The sequence below is a fragment of the Chrysochloris asiatica genome, unplaced genomic scaffold (assembly GCF_000296735.1).
Source record: "Chrysochloris asiatica unplaced genomic scaffold, ChrAsi1.0 scaffold00132, whole genome shotgun sequence".
Classification (NCBI taxonomy): Eukaryota; Metazoa; Chordata; class Mammalia; order Afrosoricida; family Chrysochloridae; genus Chrysochloris; species Chrysochloris asiatica.
Genome location: NW_006408650.1, coordinates 7,943,656 through 7,960,027, shown reverse-complemented (window position 1 = coordinate 7,960,027; position 16,372 = coordinate 7,943,656). Strand labels below are relative to the sequence as shown.

At 48.2% G+C, this 16,372-nt stretch overlaps 1 protein-coding gene across 1 annotated transcript in view; it reads left to right on the top strand.

The window, feature by feature from the left end:
• Positions 1-8,490: 8,490 nt before the first annotated feature.
• Positions 8,491-16,372, top strand: part of SLC9A3R1 (solute carrier family 9, subfamily A (NHE3, cation proton antiporter 3), member 3 regulator 1) — an 18,606-nt gene continuing 10,724 nt past the window's right edge. Inside the window, exon 1 of the mRNA XM_006869599.1 lies at positions 8,491-8,952. Coding sequence (XP_006869661.1) covers positions 8,509-8,952 — 444 coding nt within the window. The 5' untranslated portion in view covers positions 8,491-8,508. The remainder of the gene's footprint in view (positions 8,953-16,372) is intronic.

Below are 16,372 nucleotides of genomic sequence, written 5' to 3'. Positions count from 1 at the left end.
CCAACCAACCAACCAGCCAACCAACCAACCAACCAACCAGCCAAGCGGGTGCTGTGGTCTCTGTTTCAACTCATGGTGCCTCCTCATGTTATGGGGTAGAACTACTCCATAGGGTTTGCTTCTTTATACAGAAAGATACCTGTTGGCATATTACATTGCTGGGCCGCTAACCAAAGGGTTGGTTTGAAATCAGCAGCCACCCCATAAGAGAAAAAAACCTGGTGATCTGGTCCTATAAAGGTTACTATTTAGGAAACACTACAGAGCAGTTCTACTCTGTCTTATAAAGTTGCTATGAGCAGAATTGACTCTACACAACACAACAACATCCTTTACAGAAGTACATTTCTAGGCCTTTCTTCTAAAGTACTGCTGGATGGGTTCGAACTACCGGCCTTTAGTTAGTATTGTTATTGTTGCTATGTGACTTTGAGTCACTTAATAGCGAGACTACGCATAACAAACAGAACGAAATCTGTCCAGTCATGCACCATCCTCACAACTAAACAGTTTGAGCTTACTGTTTAGTGTTTTTAGAAAGCTTTGTGAATTGAGTGATTGTTTGCATGGGAGAACACCGGTTTTGCACTCATCCTAGCGTATTTCATTTCATTACAATGATTACAATCCCCTCCATGCATCAACAGTATTTGCTTCTATTCCCTCTGTTTTTGTGTGTGTGTTTTGATGCATACTAAAACACTCAGGGAAATATAATTATGTAAACAACCCGAGGGCACATTCTGCAAGCCTGCCTCCTGGCCACCAGCACTCAGGCTTTTTCTTTCCATGAGTCTAGAGTCCTCAGCTGCTCTATTTCTCCATGCCATTGCCTCTGCCTCCATTTCTGGTGTCACTGCTTCTCTGGTTAGTGTCCCACCTTCTGCTCATGCTCTTCTCCTAGGGTTCTCTGCTCCTGGAATGTTAGCAACTCCCCGCTTTATGTTACAAAACTAGTTTGAGCCTCCTGTTACCAGCTACTGTGTCATCCATCTCATTATGGGTCATCTTTTTCTCTGACCCTCTACTAAGCATGATGTTCTTCTCCAGGAACTGATCCCACCTGATAATATGTCCAAAGTACATGAGATGAAGTCTCACCACCCTTACGTCCAGGGACATTCTGACTGTACTTCTTCCAAGATAGATTGATTTGTTCTTCTGGAATCCATGGTATAGTCAAAAATCTTCACCAACACCATAATTCAAATGCATACATTCTTCTGTCTTTCTTATTCATTGTTCAGCTTGCACATGCATATGTGGCTATTGAAAATCCTATGGCTTGGGTCAGGTCCTCAAATGTGATATCTTTGGTCTTTAATACTTTAAAGAGGTCTTTTGCAGAAGATTTTCCCAATGTGAACTGAGTGATAGTTTACATGGGAGAACATCGGCTTTATACAATAATTACAATCTCCTCCATGCATCATAATTCAACAGTATTTGCTTCCATTCCCTCTGTTTATTTTGGTTTTTTTAGGGGGCGGGCAGGTGGGAGATGTACACAAACACACTCAGGAATATATAATAATTTAAACAACCAAAGGACACATTCTGCAAGTCTGCCTCCTGGCTGCCAGCACCCAGTCCCTCTCTTTCCATGAATCTAGCGTCTTCAGCTGGCTCCCTGTCTCCATGTCATCATCTCTGCCTCCATCTCTGGTGTTGCTGCTTTTCTGGATAGGGTCCCACCTTCTGCTTGTGCTCTTCTCCTTTGATGGTCCTGTAAGATTAACTACTTCCCTGTTTTTTTTTACAAAACTTCTACCTGTATGGTTGTGACAGTCTCAATTAGTCATGGTAACAATTACTACTGAATCATAAGAATCTTATCCCCATCTCTTTTCACCAGACCTGTCTAGACAAGATGAAAACTATTCAGTGGGAACTCTTGTCTTCCCCTGCACACCCTTAAATTCAACTCCCCCTTGAAACCTTGTAAGCCAGTTACTTTGTGCCTTTATCGCCCCCTCATTTTAGGTAACCAGTGTCTAATCTGCCGGTCCCTGTCTACCCTGTATGCAGAGGGTGCATGATTTCTTGAGTGCTCCTTCCATGGGCTGTGGATCCAAGTAAAACGAAATCCTTGACAACTTCAATCTTTCCTCCCCATTTATCATAATGTTGTTCACTGGTTCAATTGTGAGGATTTTAGTTTTCTTTACATTGAGATGTCATCCATACTAAAGGCTGTATTTTTTATCTTCATCAGCAAATATATTTCAAGTCCAGTTCACTTTCAGCAAGCAAGGTTGTGTCATCTACATATTGTAGGTTGTTAATGATCCTCCAATCCTGATCCTGTGTTTTTCTTCATATAGTCCAGAGAAGCTGGACTATATGAAGAAGCTCTGGTAGCGTAGTGGTTACGAATCGGACTGCGAACCTTAAGGTCAGCAGTTTGAAACTACCAGCTGTTCCGCGGGAGAAAGATGAGGCTTTCTGCTCCTGTAAAGATTTATAGCCTTGGAAACCCTGTACAGGGTTGCTATGAGTTGGAACCGACTCCAAGGCACATTACAACAACAACAACAGTCCAGTTTCTCAGATTATTTGCTCAGCATACAGATTGAGCAAGTGGTGGTGAAAAGGATACAATCCTGACGCTGACGCACATCTATCCTGAATTTAAACCATTCAGTATCCCCTTGTTCTGTTCAAACAGCTGCCTCTTAATCTTTGAGCAGGTTCTGCATGAGTAGAATGCAGTGTTCTGGAATTCTCCTTGTTTGAAATGTTATCCATCATTTGTTATGATCCCCACAGTCAAATGCCTTTGCATAGTTAATAAAACACAAGTAAACATCTTTCAGCCAACAGCCATCTGACGTCAGCAATGATATCCCTCATTTCACATCCTCTTCTGAATCCAGCTTGAATTTCTGGCAGATTCTTGTCAAAGTGCTGCTGCAACTGTGTTTTCATTATCTTCAGCAAATTTTACTTGCACGTGGTATTGATGATAACTCTCAGTAATTTCCACTTCTGTTGGGTCACGTTTCTTTGGAATGGGCACAGATAGGGTTCTCTTCCAGTCAGTTGGTCAGGTAGTTAGCCTGGCTTTCAAATTTCTTGGCATAAACTAGTGAGTGTTTCCAGTGCTGCATACATCTGTTCAAACATTTCAAGTGGTAGTCCATCAATCTCTGGAGCCTTGTCTTGGACTTCTTCCTGGAATACTATCAGTTCTAGATCATGTTGCCACCTGAAATGGCTGAACGTCAACCAATTCTTTTTGGTACAATGACTGTATATTCCTTCCATCTTCCTTTGATGCTTCCTGCATCGTTCAGTATTTTATGCATCATTGTTGTTTGTTGCCGTCGAGTGAGTTCCAATGCACAACAGAATGAAACTCTGGCTGCTCTTGCACCATCCTCACAGTTATTGTTGTGTTTGCACCCTGTTGTTGCCATTGTGTCAATTCATCTCGTTGAGGTCTTCCTCTTTTTTACGGACCCTCCACTTTACCAAGCATAATGCCCTTTTCCAGGGATCGGTCCCTTCTGACAACATGAGAGACAAAGTCTCACCATGTATGGTTCTAAGGAGCATTCATGCTGTACTTCTTCCAACACAGATTTATTTGTTCTTCTGGCAGTCCATGGTACCCAAGACCATAATGCCAATGCATTGATTCTTCTATGGTCTTCTTTATTCAGGTCCAATTTTCACATGCATATGAAGTGATTGAAATTACCATGGCTTGAGTCAGGCACACCTTAGTCCACAAAGTGACATCTTTGCTATTTAACACTTTAAAGAGGTCTTTTGCAGCAGATTTGCTAATGCAATACACCATTTGATTTCTTGACTGCTGCTTCCATGAGTGTTGATTGTAGATCCAAGCAAAATGAAGTCTTTGACAACTTCAATCTTTTCTCCATTTCTCATGAAGTTGTTTATTGGACAAGTTGTGAGGATTATAATTTTCTTTATACTGAGGTGCAACCTGTATTAAAGGTTGTACTCTTTGATCATCATCAGTAAGTATTTCAAGTTTTCTTCAATCCAACAAACAAGGTTGTGTCACCTACATATTAGAAATTGTTTATAAGTCGTCTCCCAATTCTAATGCCACATTCTTCTTCATATAATCTAGTTTCTCAGATTATTTGTTCAGCATACAGATTGAATAAGTATGGTGGAAACATACAATCCTGTCACACATCTTTCCTGATTTTAAACCATTCCGTACCCCTTGTTCTGTTTGAACAACTGCCTTTTGGTTTACGTACACGTTCCCCATGAGCATAATTAAGTATTCTGGAATACCCATTCTCCACAATGTTGTCCATAGCTTGTCATGATCCACACACCCGAGTGCCTTTGCATAATCAATAAAGCATAAGTAAACATCTTTTGGATATTCTCTGCTTTCAGCTAAGATTCATCTGACGTCAACAATGATATCCCTAGTTCCACATCTTTTTCTGAATCCAGCTGGAATTTCTGACTGCTACCTATTAATGTATTATTGCAACCATTTTTAAATTATCTTCAGCAAAATTTTACTCGTGATATTAATGGCATTGTTGAATGGTTTCCACAATCCATTGGGTCACCTTTCTTGGGACTTGGCACAAATATGAATCTCAACCAGTTGGTAGGCCTTGTAGCTGTCTTCCAAATTTCTTGGCACAGGTAAATGAGCACCTCCAGCAATGCATCAGTTTGTTGAAATATTTCTCTTTGAATTTTGTCAATTCCTGGAGCCTTGTTTTTTACCAATGCCTTCAGTGCAGCTAGGACTTCTTCCTTCAGTACCATCGGTTCATGATCATATGCATGAAATGGTTACACATCAACCAATTTTGTATGTGTGTGTGTGTCCAGTAATTCTGTGTATTCCTTTCATCTTCTTTGGATGCTTCCTAGATCCTTCAATATTCACCCATAGAATCCTTCAATATGGCAAATTGAGGCTTGAATTTTTTCTCCAGTTCTTTCAGCTTGAGAAATGCTGAGCTTCCCTTTTGGTTTTCTAACTCCAGGTCTTGGTACATTTCATTATAGTACTTGACTTTGTCTTTTAAATTTTTCTGTTCAGCTCTTTCATTTCCTCATTTCTTCCAGTGTTTTAGTTTCTTTATGTTCAAGTTTCAGAGTCTCTTCTGACATCCACTTAGATCTTTTCTTTCTTTCCTGTCTTTTTAATGACCATTTGCTTTCTTTCTATATGATGTCCTTAATACACTGTAGCTCTTCTGGTCTTCGGTCATTAGCCTCTAATGTATCAAATCTGTTCTTGATGGTCTCTAAATTCAGGTGAGATACATTCAAGGTCATTTCTTGGTTCTTGTGGGCTTGTTTTCATTTTCTTCAGCTTCAGCCTGAACTTACATATGAGCAATTGATGGTCCTTCCACATTCGGTCCTTAACCTTGTTTTGGCTGATGATACTGAGCTTCCTCCCTTATCTCTTTCCACAGATGTAGTCAATTTGATTCCTGTGTATTCCACCTGGTAAGGTCCATGGGTATGGTTGCCGTTTATGTCGTCCAAAAAAAGATATTGCAATGAGTAATAAATCTCACTGGTCTTACAAAATTCTATCATGTGATCTCTAGCTTCTATCACCAAGGCCACATTTTCCAACTACTGTCTATTGCCCTTTGTTTCCAACTTTCGCATTTCAATCACCAGTAGTTATCAATATATTTTGTTTGCATATTTTATCAATTCAGATTGAAGACATTGGTAGAATTCTTCAATTTATTCATCGTTGGTTTTGGTGGTTGGTGCGTAAAATTGAATAATAGTTGTACTAATTGGTCTTCCCTGTAGGTATATATATATATTATCCTATCTTGAAATGTTCTTTATGAAAATGAATGCAACATCGACCCTCTTGAATTTGTTTTACCTGCATAGTAAACCATATGATTGTCCGATTAAAAATGTCCAATACCTGTCTATTTCAACCCACTAATGCCTCAGATAGGAGCCCTGGTGGACCAGACTGCTGATCGCAAGGTTGGTAGTTCAAACGCATCAGCCCCTCTGCAGGGGAAAGATGAATCTGTCTCCTCCCAAAAGCTTTGCTCTACTCTTGCCACTACGTTTAGGAGGCAGCTCTTCCTTAGTTTTATTTTGAGTGCCTTCCAACCTGAGGGGCTCAGTTTCTGGCATTATGTCAGACAACGTTCCACTGCTATGCACAGTGGGTTTAGGAGCTAAGCCCTTAGAAGTTGACCACTTATTCCTTTTTCCTAGTCTGTTCTTAGTCCGGAAGTTCTGCTGAAACCTGTCCACCACGGCTAACCCTGATGGTATTTGGAACACCTGTGGCACAACTGCCAGAATCACAGCAACAAACAAGTCACCCCATTATGACAAATGGACAAAACATGTGGGTTAATTAGGTTAGTGTTGTTATTGTTAAGTGTTATTTCCAACTAATGGTGACTCCTATATAAAGGGTTTCCAAGGAGCAACTTCTTATAGATGTTGGTTCTAGTGGATTTCAATAGTCAACTTTGTGGTTAGCACTTTACTACTTATCCTACAGCACCACACCAGGACTCTGTTTAGGTCGGTGGTGGTGGTGGTGGTGATGTGCTGTGGAGTCAGTTCCGACGCATAGCCACCCTGTAATAGGGTTTCCAAGGCTGTAAATCTTTACGGGAGCAGAAAGCCTCATCTTTCTCCCGTGGAACAGCTGGTAGTTTCAAACTGCTGGCCTTCTGGTTCACAGCCCACTTCATAACCACTACGCTACCAGAGCTCCTTGTCAGGTTAATAGCCAAGGACAAATCATTTGTACCACCCAGGGGACCTTCCAACCCCAAAAACAAGTCCAGTGCCATCTAGGCAATTTGCATTCATAGTGAGTCAGTATAGGGTTTCCAAGACTATAAACCTTTATGGAGTTCTCCCACCTCATCTTTCTCCTGAAGAACAGCTGGTGATTTTGAACCACTAACCTTGAAGAGTCCTGATGTGGCGCTGTAGGATCAGCACTGGATTGTGAACCTCAAGGCTGGCAGTTCAAGTCCACCAGTTGTTCCTTGGGAAGCCTGTACAGGGTGGCTATGAGTCTGAATGGACTCAAAGGCACTTAACAACAAACCTTGTGGCTAGCAGCCCAATGCCTAACCCACAGTATCAGTAGGGCTCCTTCACGGACCCACCCTGGAGGCCAAAATCAGTGTTCATCCTTCAGTTTCCCCAATTGCTCAGCTCACCCTTAACAGAGCCTGTGACTAGCCTAACCTAGCAGGAGGGAGCTGGAAGAAGGCTTGTTTTGTAGTCTGAATCCATTTTTTGGTTTGGTTTTGTTTTTTCTCTGCTGAGAAAAGCCAGATTTTTCTCTGTGGAGAGAATTCAGAGGTAGGTTATCTTTGTTCTGTCTCTCCTCAGCTCACTTCCCTAGCCAAACGCTGATGCCATCACCATAGTGGTTTGTCTTCAGTGAGCTGCCCCAAGGAGGTTTGGGTTATGCAGAGCACGTTCCCCTATATAAGCAGGTCCTGGAGTCCTAGTGTGGTGCAGTGGGTTAATGTGCCGGACTGTAAGATCAGATCGTTTTGAACAAGGTCAGCGGTCCAAGCTCACCAGCTGCTCCTCGGAAACCCTATATAGATAGAATCGCTATGATTCAGTACCAACTCTGTGGCACTTAACAACAAGAACAAGAACACAGGAGTCCTGCTGTGGCGCTGTAGGGTCAGCCCTGGACTGCTAACTACAAGGTTGGTGGTTCAAAACCACCAGTTGCTCTAGGAAACCCCTATACAGGGTCGTTATGAGTCAGCACAGGAAAGTGACTTCGACGAAGAGAAAATATCGTGATTCAAACATCTATTGGCTCAGAGCTAGTCTCAGGTCTTATCCGGAAGGCCGCTGGAACCTTGGCGCCCAGGAGCTGAACGGTTTCCCTGGCAACAGTGAGGGGGTTCACCCCTCCACTCAAAGTAGCTGCACAAGGATTTTGGCTAAAGGGTCCTTTCCCGGAGAGCTGGGTCTCCTCCATCCCCATCGCAGGTGAGGGAAACCAGGACGGAGCCTATATGGGCCTCTTCGCCTAGTGCCGGGAACTCGCCAGGTCCCCGCCCTACCGCGCCACTCGGGCCACTTGGTAACAAACACTTCCACTTCCTGAGACTCTTTCTTTGCCCGTCGCGGGGCACTAGGCCGAACGCAGGCCCCACCTCCCCACGTTCCTATTGGTCTACGGCGTTCACCAGGCCCGAGCGCCCCGCCCTCAGGCCCTGATTGGCCCTTCACGGCCCACACCCATGCGCAGCCCCGCCCCCGGATAAGGGGCCGGAGCCGGTTCTGGAACGCGCAGTCATCTCGAGGGCGGGGACTGGTCTGCGCGCTTCTTCGGTCTCTTTGCGTACGCGCCCGTCGTTGTCCCTGGGACACCTGCTCGCTCCGCCTGTGCAGACGCAGGGATTCCCACCGCGCTCCCGGCTCCGCAAGGCGGGAGAAGGGCTGTCCGTCCCTGTTTCTGGCCTCGACGGGAACCCGCGTGGCGCCGCTGAGCCGACGCGGAGCGACATGAGCGCAGCCACGGCAACCGGGGCACCCCTGCCCCGGCTCTGCTGCCTGGAGAAGGGCCCAAACGGCTACGGCTTTCACCTGCATGGGGAGAAGGGCAAGGTGGGTCAGTTCATCCGACTTGTGGAGCCCGGCTCGCCGGCTGAGAAGGCGGGGTTGCTGGCCGGGGACCGGCTGGTGGAGGTGAACGGCGAGAACGTGGAGAAGGAGACCCACCAGCAGGTGGTGAACCGTATCCGCTCCGCTCTCAACTCCGTGCGTCTGCTGGTGGTCGACCCGGACACGGACGAACAGCTGCAGAAGTTGGGCGTCCCGGTGCGCGAGGAGCTGCTGCGCGCCCCGGAGAGATCCGGGCCGGCCGAGGCGGCGGCCGCTACCGAGGCGCCGGGGGATGGTGGCGAGAGTGAGCCTCGCGAGGCCGAGAAGAGCCAAACGGAGCAGCAGGTAGGTGCGGCCAGCCTGGGACGGGGACCGGTGGGGAGATCCGGCACCCAGAGCCTGCGCAGCCCCGCGCCCGCCCTTGTCTTTCTGAAACTGGCGGCATGGGGGAGACCTTGGGATCGCCGCTCCGTCTCCTTGTCAGTTCTTAGGCAGACTTTGGGGTAGCCTCCCGCGACCTCCCAGCCCCCTCCCCAGGCTGAACTAGACCCCTGAGTGCCTTGGCCGCCTGCATCTCTTGTCCTTTAGCTCTTAGAGAGGAATGGGGAGGGAGCTCAGGGGCGTCTGTTTCCGTCCCTTGGAACCCAATTAGTTATGGGGGAATCCCCGCCTTCCCCAGGCCCTTCTCCTCGGTCACCCCACCCCCAGCTCGCAGTTCGGCTGGTGGAGAAGGCTCCCTTGCCCCAGAAATCGCCAGCTTCCTCCCCGGCCCTTATGGCTGTTAACTGAAACTGGGGTGACGCTGAGCGCGGCGCCTACTTCCAAGCCAGAGGAGTAACAATCTCCTTTCTGTGTGAGATACATCCCGGAGGCTAGGCGGGGAGGGGTCGCACGCAGAACCCCGCCTCCCGCCAGCCTGCCGGTGTGTATCATTAACTAAGCGTGGCGGACTTCATCCTCCTCAAGTCCGTTGTGTCTCCTAAGGAGGAGAGAGGAAGCCCCACGTCCCAAAGCGGGGAGGAGGCACGGAGGCGTCAGGGCGGCGGGGGGGGGGGTTGTTCCGCCCCCCAAGGAGGATTTATGGTCCTTAGGAATGTGAGGAGTAAGCGCTAGCTTGTATCAGGAAGCGGGAAGGAGGTGGAGGAGGAGGAGGAGGAGAAAGATGGCTGGAGGGGAGGGGGATGGCGGCCGTTGGTAAAAAGCCAGAAAGTGGCGCGCTGCGTCCCCGTAGACTAGTAGGCTTGTCTGTGCCTGGCTTCCAGTCGGTGGACAGCAAGCAACAAGCAAGACGGCCGACGGCATTTCGCCTGTGTTTGGCATTTATCATGTTTTGTTCATCCCTGTTTGGACCAGCGGCCGGAGGGGCAGCTGGCAAAACAGGACCCAAGGGAGTGAAGAGGGAGGCCTTGGGGTGCAGACTGGCAGCAGGGCCTGTTTAGCTTGCACCAACTCTTTCTGGTGGCTGCGTGTGGCTCATGTGCCCACAGTGTTAGCAGGGAGCTTCCTGGACAGAGAAAGGACACAGACTTCACAATCAAGGTGCAAGGTGGAACCAGAGAGGACCAACTGGTTGGTGGAAGTGAAGTGAGGTCATCGGGAGCCCTGTCCAGCCAGAGCTTGGTGCCGGAATGCCCGGGCTGCCAGGCTCTCACTTCCTGCCTGTGCCAAGCTGGCATTGGCTGGGGGGTGGGGGGGAAGGGCCAGAGCACCCCTGCAGGTTGACACCTGGGAGTTGGGAACCAGTGACCTGTGGTCCCAGGCAGACTCCAATTTGAACTTTGTGCTAAGACATCGATTTGCCACCCCACCCCTCTTTTTCTTTTTGGACTTTGGCACCCACACAAATGCTGCACTTCCCCCCACCCCACCCCAAGTTACAGTCGTGTTCAGCTCTTCCTTTGTCCTTTTGGTTTTGCTGCTACTGGGTGCGTGGAGGTTTGTCGTTAACACCCACACTCACCGCCAACTGAAAAGGCAGCATGTGGGCTTCCTGCTCCATGGGCTGTTCTAGGGAAGAGCACAGAATTGCATCCCCCCACCCCCACCCTGGCTATGTACCACTCAGGTAGTCTACTAGGTTAAGAGAAGAAAATCGACCACCTGTCGTGAGACCTCGGTACACTGCCAGCCTGTTTAAGCTCAACACGCAAGTCACAGGAGCTCAACACGCAAGTCACAGGATCTCTGTCAGCTCGTCCCCTCTCCCCCCCCACTTATAAAATGGGACTCCATCAAGTCTGTCTTCTCTAGGAGTTTTCAAATGTTGCCAAGTACTAGAGCTCTTTTATGCCCAGGGCAATCCAGTCCCAGCTGTGTGCCACCAGCTCCTTCCACCTGGCCACTCAACACTGTTAAGTCCCTCTAGCAGACAACTGCCATCATCAAGTAGGTCCCAGAAGAGGTGGCTCACCTCTTTGTTGTTGTAAAAAAAAAAAAAGTGTCAATAAAGATTATATGAGTCATTCTTTTTTTTCCTAAAAGGCAGCCCTATCTTTTATGAAGCATCTCATTTGTTTTAGCCTGAGTTTGTTTACGTGGTGGTGGTGGTTGTGTGCCATTGAGTCTGTCGCGACTCTTAGGGACTTTGTATAGGGTTTCTGAAGCTGTAAATCTTTAGAGGAACAGAAAGCCTCATCTTTTCTCCCTGCGAAAGTGTCAGCGGATTGGAACTGCTGACCTTTCGGTTAGCAGCCATAACCCCCTCCACCAGAGCTCCTTTGTTTGCCTCGTTCTGTGGGTGTTAAGTGCTGTGGAGTTGGTTCCGACTCAGCAACCCTATATAGGGTTTCTAAGGAGCAGCTGGTGGGTTTGAACTGCCGACCTTGAGGTTAGCAGTCCAGTGCTTATCCTACAGTGTTGTTGTTGTTGTTAAGTACCATGGAGTCGGTTCCGACTCACAGTGACCCTGCAAAGGGTTTCTGAAGCTGTAAATCTTTACGGGAGCAGAAAGCCTCATCTTTTTCCCGCGGAACAGTTGGCAGTTTCGAACTGCCGACCTTGAGGTTAGCAGCCCAATTCGTAACCACTGCGCTACCAGAGCTCCTTTATCCTACAGTGTAGGGGCTGTTATAGCCTCTTTATTAGCTCTCAGGTAAAAAAGGTCTACACCTGCAGGGTGTGGTGGACATGGGAAACATCCTTCTGGAAAGCACAGGGGAGGCGATGTGACAGAGGTGGCCTGTCTTTGTCTGCCTATGGCACTGGCTGAGAGCCAGCAACTCCCTACTCAGCTCCACTGTGGCACTGCCCTGTGCAGAGCCTCCCCCTACTCCCCACCACTCACAGGATCAGCCCACAGTGGCAGCCAGGCAGGTCGTAGCCAGCTATCTGTCCCAGCAGGGCTACGTTGAGCCATGTTACCTAACCTCTGTCAGCCTCCATTTCCTCTTGTGTAAGTTCTGAGTGATGAACAGCACCTTCTTGGGGTCCCTGGCCTCATGTGAGGATGTTTGTAAAGCAAGTAGCTCTGCGCCAGCACTCAGCGCTGACTCAGGCCATGTTCACTGTGTGTTATTATCTGGGCCCACACTTACTTCACAGTGATTGTACACAGCTACCCAGGAGGCCTGTAACACTGGATCTGCCTCTCCCGTCCAGCCAGATCAGCTGTGGGCCACGCTGTTGTTGAATGATTGTATGTGTCGTTACAAGGCCTTTCACGGTGCCTCCTCTTACTACTGCCTCCATGTGTGTCCCCTGTTCCCATCAAATCCAACTGAGGGTCCGTGTTTCCCTCGGGCGTGCCATGTTCTCAGCCTCTGAGCGTTGGTGCGGATACTCCTCTGCCTGGGAACCTTTCTCTCAGTCCACTCCCCTCCCAACGGAGTTTTCACTGGATCCCTGAAGGGTCAGCTCTTCTCTCACCAGCTCCTCCTATTCTCTGCCTTTATGTCTTTTGAGACTCTGAACTGGCTGTATTATTATCATCAGTTCATGACCCTTCTCCACTCCATGTCCCAAGGGCAACAGCTGAAGCTTATCCGTGTTTATAGCTTTGCACTGCAACATGCCTAGGCTAGGGAGGTGCCACAGCAGTGTTTTTTGAAAGAAGGAAGGAAGGAATGAATGAATGCAAAACAACTGTCAAGGGACCTTTGTCCTAATTGACCTCAGTCCAGCATACCTGGACCTGCTTGCTCCTCAAGCACACCCAGAGACAGGAATTCCAGATAGAATATTCCAGATGGAACCTACCCACTCCTGTTTCTTGCCTACAAGCAGCTTCCGATTTAGGATCTTTCTTGTTAAGTGCCATCAAGTTGATTCCGACCCATAGGGACTCTGTGTAAGGTTTCTGAGGAGTGGCTGGTGAGCTTGAGCCGCCGGTCTTGTGGTTCAAACGGATTTTGCAGTCCAGCACATTAACCCACAGTGCATCTTTCTTAGACGACCATAACTCTGGGCTTTGGGACCAGCCAGGTCAGTGTGTGAAGCCCAGCTTTGCCACTCACTGGTTCTGGAAGCTTAGGCAAATTCATTGTTCTCGTCAAACCTCAGCTTCCACCTCTGTGAAATGGGCACACAAGTACCAGCCCTGCAGGGTTGTTGGGTGAGATGATGTGTGGACGCGGGCAAGTGCGTAAATTTGAGATGGGTTCCCACCAGACCTAACTATAATCTAGAGATAGAGACCCTGCAGACACCCCAGATGGCAGGTTTGAGGGGTGAATGAGCACAGTTAGCTGGCATCCTGCCAACTTCTTTCCCAAGGAGGGAGGACCATTTCTCAGAGACTGGTGTGGTGCTGTAGGATCAACACTGGACTGCAAAACCCAAGGTCAACAGTTTAAACCCACCAGCCACTTCTTGAAAACCCTATACAGGGTTGCTGTAAGTCAGAATGGACTCAGCGATACTTAACAACAAATCGGAGCGTTGGAAAAGCAGATCCGGTGTTGGTTTGAAATGGGCATGAGCTGGTTCCTGTTCTTTAGAATTGAGGAGTCTTTCCTCTCGTAAGGACCCCTAATGGCACAGTGTGTTAATGGTTGGCCTGTTAACCAAAGGGTTGTTGGTTTCAACCCACCAGCTGCTCTGAGGGAGAAAGATGAAGCTGGCTGTCTGCTCCTGTAAAGATTTATAGTCTCAGACCCGTGGGAGTTTCTGAGACTGTAAATAACCCTATAGGACAAACTGCTCTGTTTTATAGGGTTGTTATGAGTTGGCATGGATACAACAGCAGTGGGGCTTCTGGAGGTTTCTCCCTTGGCTTAACAGTAGCTCTTGGTTCTCAGCCTCTCATTCCTCTTGCTGAATAATCAGTAGTTCTGGTGACGATTCTCTTGACTGGAGGAAGGGGCTTCTTGTCAACCTGGTGTGTCCTAGACCCTGGTGTGTCTAGATCAGGAGTCTTTCTCCCCTGTCCCAGACTCCTCATCGCTGAATATTGCCCAGGATGGGTCCTGGGGGATGTGGGACAGCAGAGAGGGGGAGGAGTCCAGTCAGGGGGACTAGGGATCCAGATCCGGGAAATAGGTGTTTCTCTGCGCCTCCTGCGCTGAGATAAGGCGATATATGCACCCCCTTCTCTACCCACCCCGGGAGGAAACACAAGTTTCTCACCAGGTGCTCCTTGGAAACCCTGTACAGGGTCACCACGGGTCAGAATCGACTCAACGGCACTTAACAACAACAACTAGTTGCCCAGCCCTATGCCATAAAGATACAGATAGAGGTTTCATTGATTTTCCCCATGGTAACCCTTGCAAGTTAGGTATGATTGTCCCTAGTTGGTAAGTTGCCAATAAGCTTTCAGTAAACGTTGGCTGTTATTTGTGCTTGGTAACTTTGCTGTGAAGTGCCATCAAGTCAGTTCTGATTCACATAGGGTCTCCAAGGAGCGGTTGGTGGGTTGCACCACTAACCTTGTGGTTAATGGTCCAGTGCTGATCCTACAGCGCCACACCTGGACTCCGTCTAGCAACATATACTGAGTAATAACCATGCCTTCTCTCATTTAATACAAACCAAGTCCTGGTGTGGCTCAGTGGGTTAATGCACTGAACTGCAAGGTCAGCGGTTCAAGCTTACCAGCTGCTCCTCAGAAACCCTATATACAGGGTCGCTATGACTCAGAATTGACTCTATGGCACTTAACAACAACAACAAATCACCCTATTGGAGTCCAGGATAATGCACTGGATCACAAGGTCAGTTTGAACTGCCAGGCTGGTGATTCAAACCCACCAGTTGCTCCGTGGGTCACTATGAGTCGGAACCGACTCCCCAGCACTTCACTACCGCAATAACAACCACTCTATTACCCCATGAGGCTGGTGTTAGCCCATTCTCTACTTAGGAGGCTGAGGCTCGGCCTGTTAAACTAGCAAGAGTGAGTCTTAGAACCTAGCTCTCTCCCCTCCCAGGGTTGGGTTTTGCTTGAAGAAGTGACATCAGGGCCATCTCAGGGGTGCAAAGTCCAGACTGCCCGAACCAGCTTCCTGTAAGGATCCAGGCAGTTGGGCCCTGGTGGTGCAGTGGTCAAGTGCTTGGCTGTTAACCAGGAGGTCAGGGGTTTGAACCCACCAGCCACTCCATGGGAGAGAAGTAGCAGTCAGCTTCTGTAAAGATGACAGCTCTAGAAACTCTCCAGAGTAGGTCTTTATGAGTTGGAATTGGGCAGAGGGTTTCTGGGTATGGAGCTAGGGCTCCCAGGTGGGCATCCTTCAGACACCTTTGCAGGCATTGGGGGTCCGGGCCAGCACAGGCTCCTGCTGCCATCCCTTTGCAGGTGATGGGCAGGGCTAGAAGTCTGATGACTAGCTCCCCCACCTCCAGGTCCTGAGACCCACTCTTGCTCCCCTGGGGGCTAGACTTGGCTGAACCAGCCTTTGCCTCAAGTGGCCACAGCTTCCCTAAGCTAGACTGACCATGCCCTCATGCCCATCCCTGGCCAGTGTTCAGGGAGTCTATCCTGCCCACTCTAGAAAAAGGGCAGATGGACAGGGTAGATTCCCTGAGACCCAGGTTCCCTCTGTGGCAGTGTGGTAGTTCACGGGGAACATTTGCCTGGGCTCAAGGCCAGAGCTCTGAGGTCCCTGGGTTGAAGTTCTCTTCCTTTTTCCCGTGTGCGATGGTCATGCGTACCTGCTTCAAACCGCAAAAGCAGCAAGGATTTGAGAACATGTGTTGGGAGCTAAGAGTGAGCCCTGAGATTTACACTGGTCAGCACAGTAGCTACTTGCCATCTGGGGCTTTTGAGCCTTTGAAATATGGCTAGTCCAAACTGAGATGCGCTGCAAATGTAAAATTCTTAGTGGACTTTGAAGATTTCATAGAAGTTAAAAATGTAAACTATCTCATTAATGATTTTTTAAAATCTTATTACTTGTTGAAATGATCACACTGAAGATAGACTGGGTTGTTGTTGTTAAGTGCCATCGAGTTGGTTCCGACCCATAGCGACCCTGTACAGGGTTTCCGAGGGTGTAAATCTTTACAGGAGTAGAAAGCCTCATCTTTCTCCCGCGGAGCGGCTGATAGTTTCGAACCGCTGACCTTAAGGTTCGCAGCCCGATTTGTAACCACTACGCTACCAGAGTTCCTTACATAGACTGGGTAACATGAGATATTATAATATCTCTTGTTTCTTTTTACCTTCTAAGGTAGCTCCTTGTTGTTGTTGTTAAGTGCCGTCGAGTCGGTTCCGACCCATAGCGACCCTGTACAGGATTTCCGAGGGTGTAAATCTTTACGGGAGTAGAAAGCCTCATCTTTCTCCCGCGGAGCGGCTGGTAGTTTCGAACCGCTGACCTTAAGGTTCGCA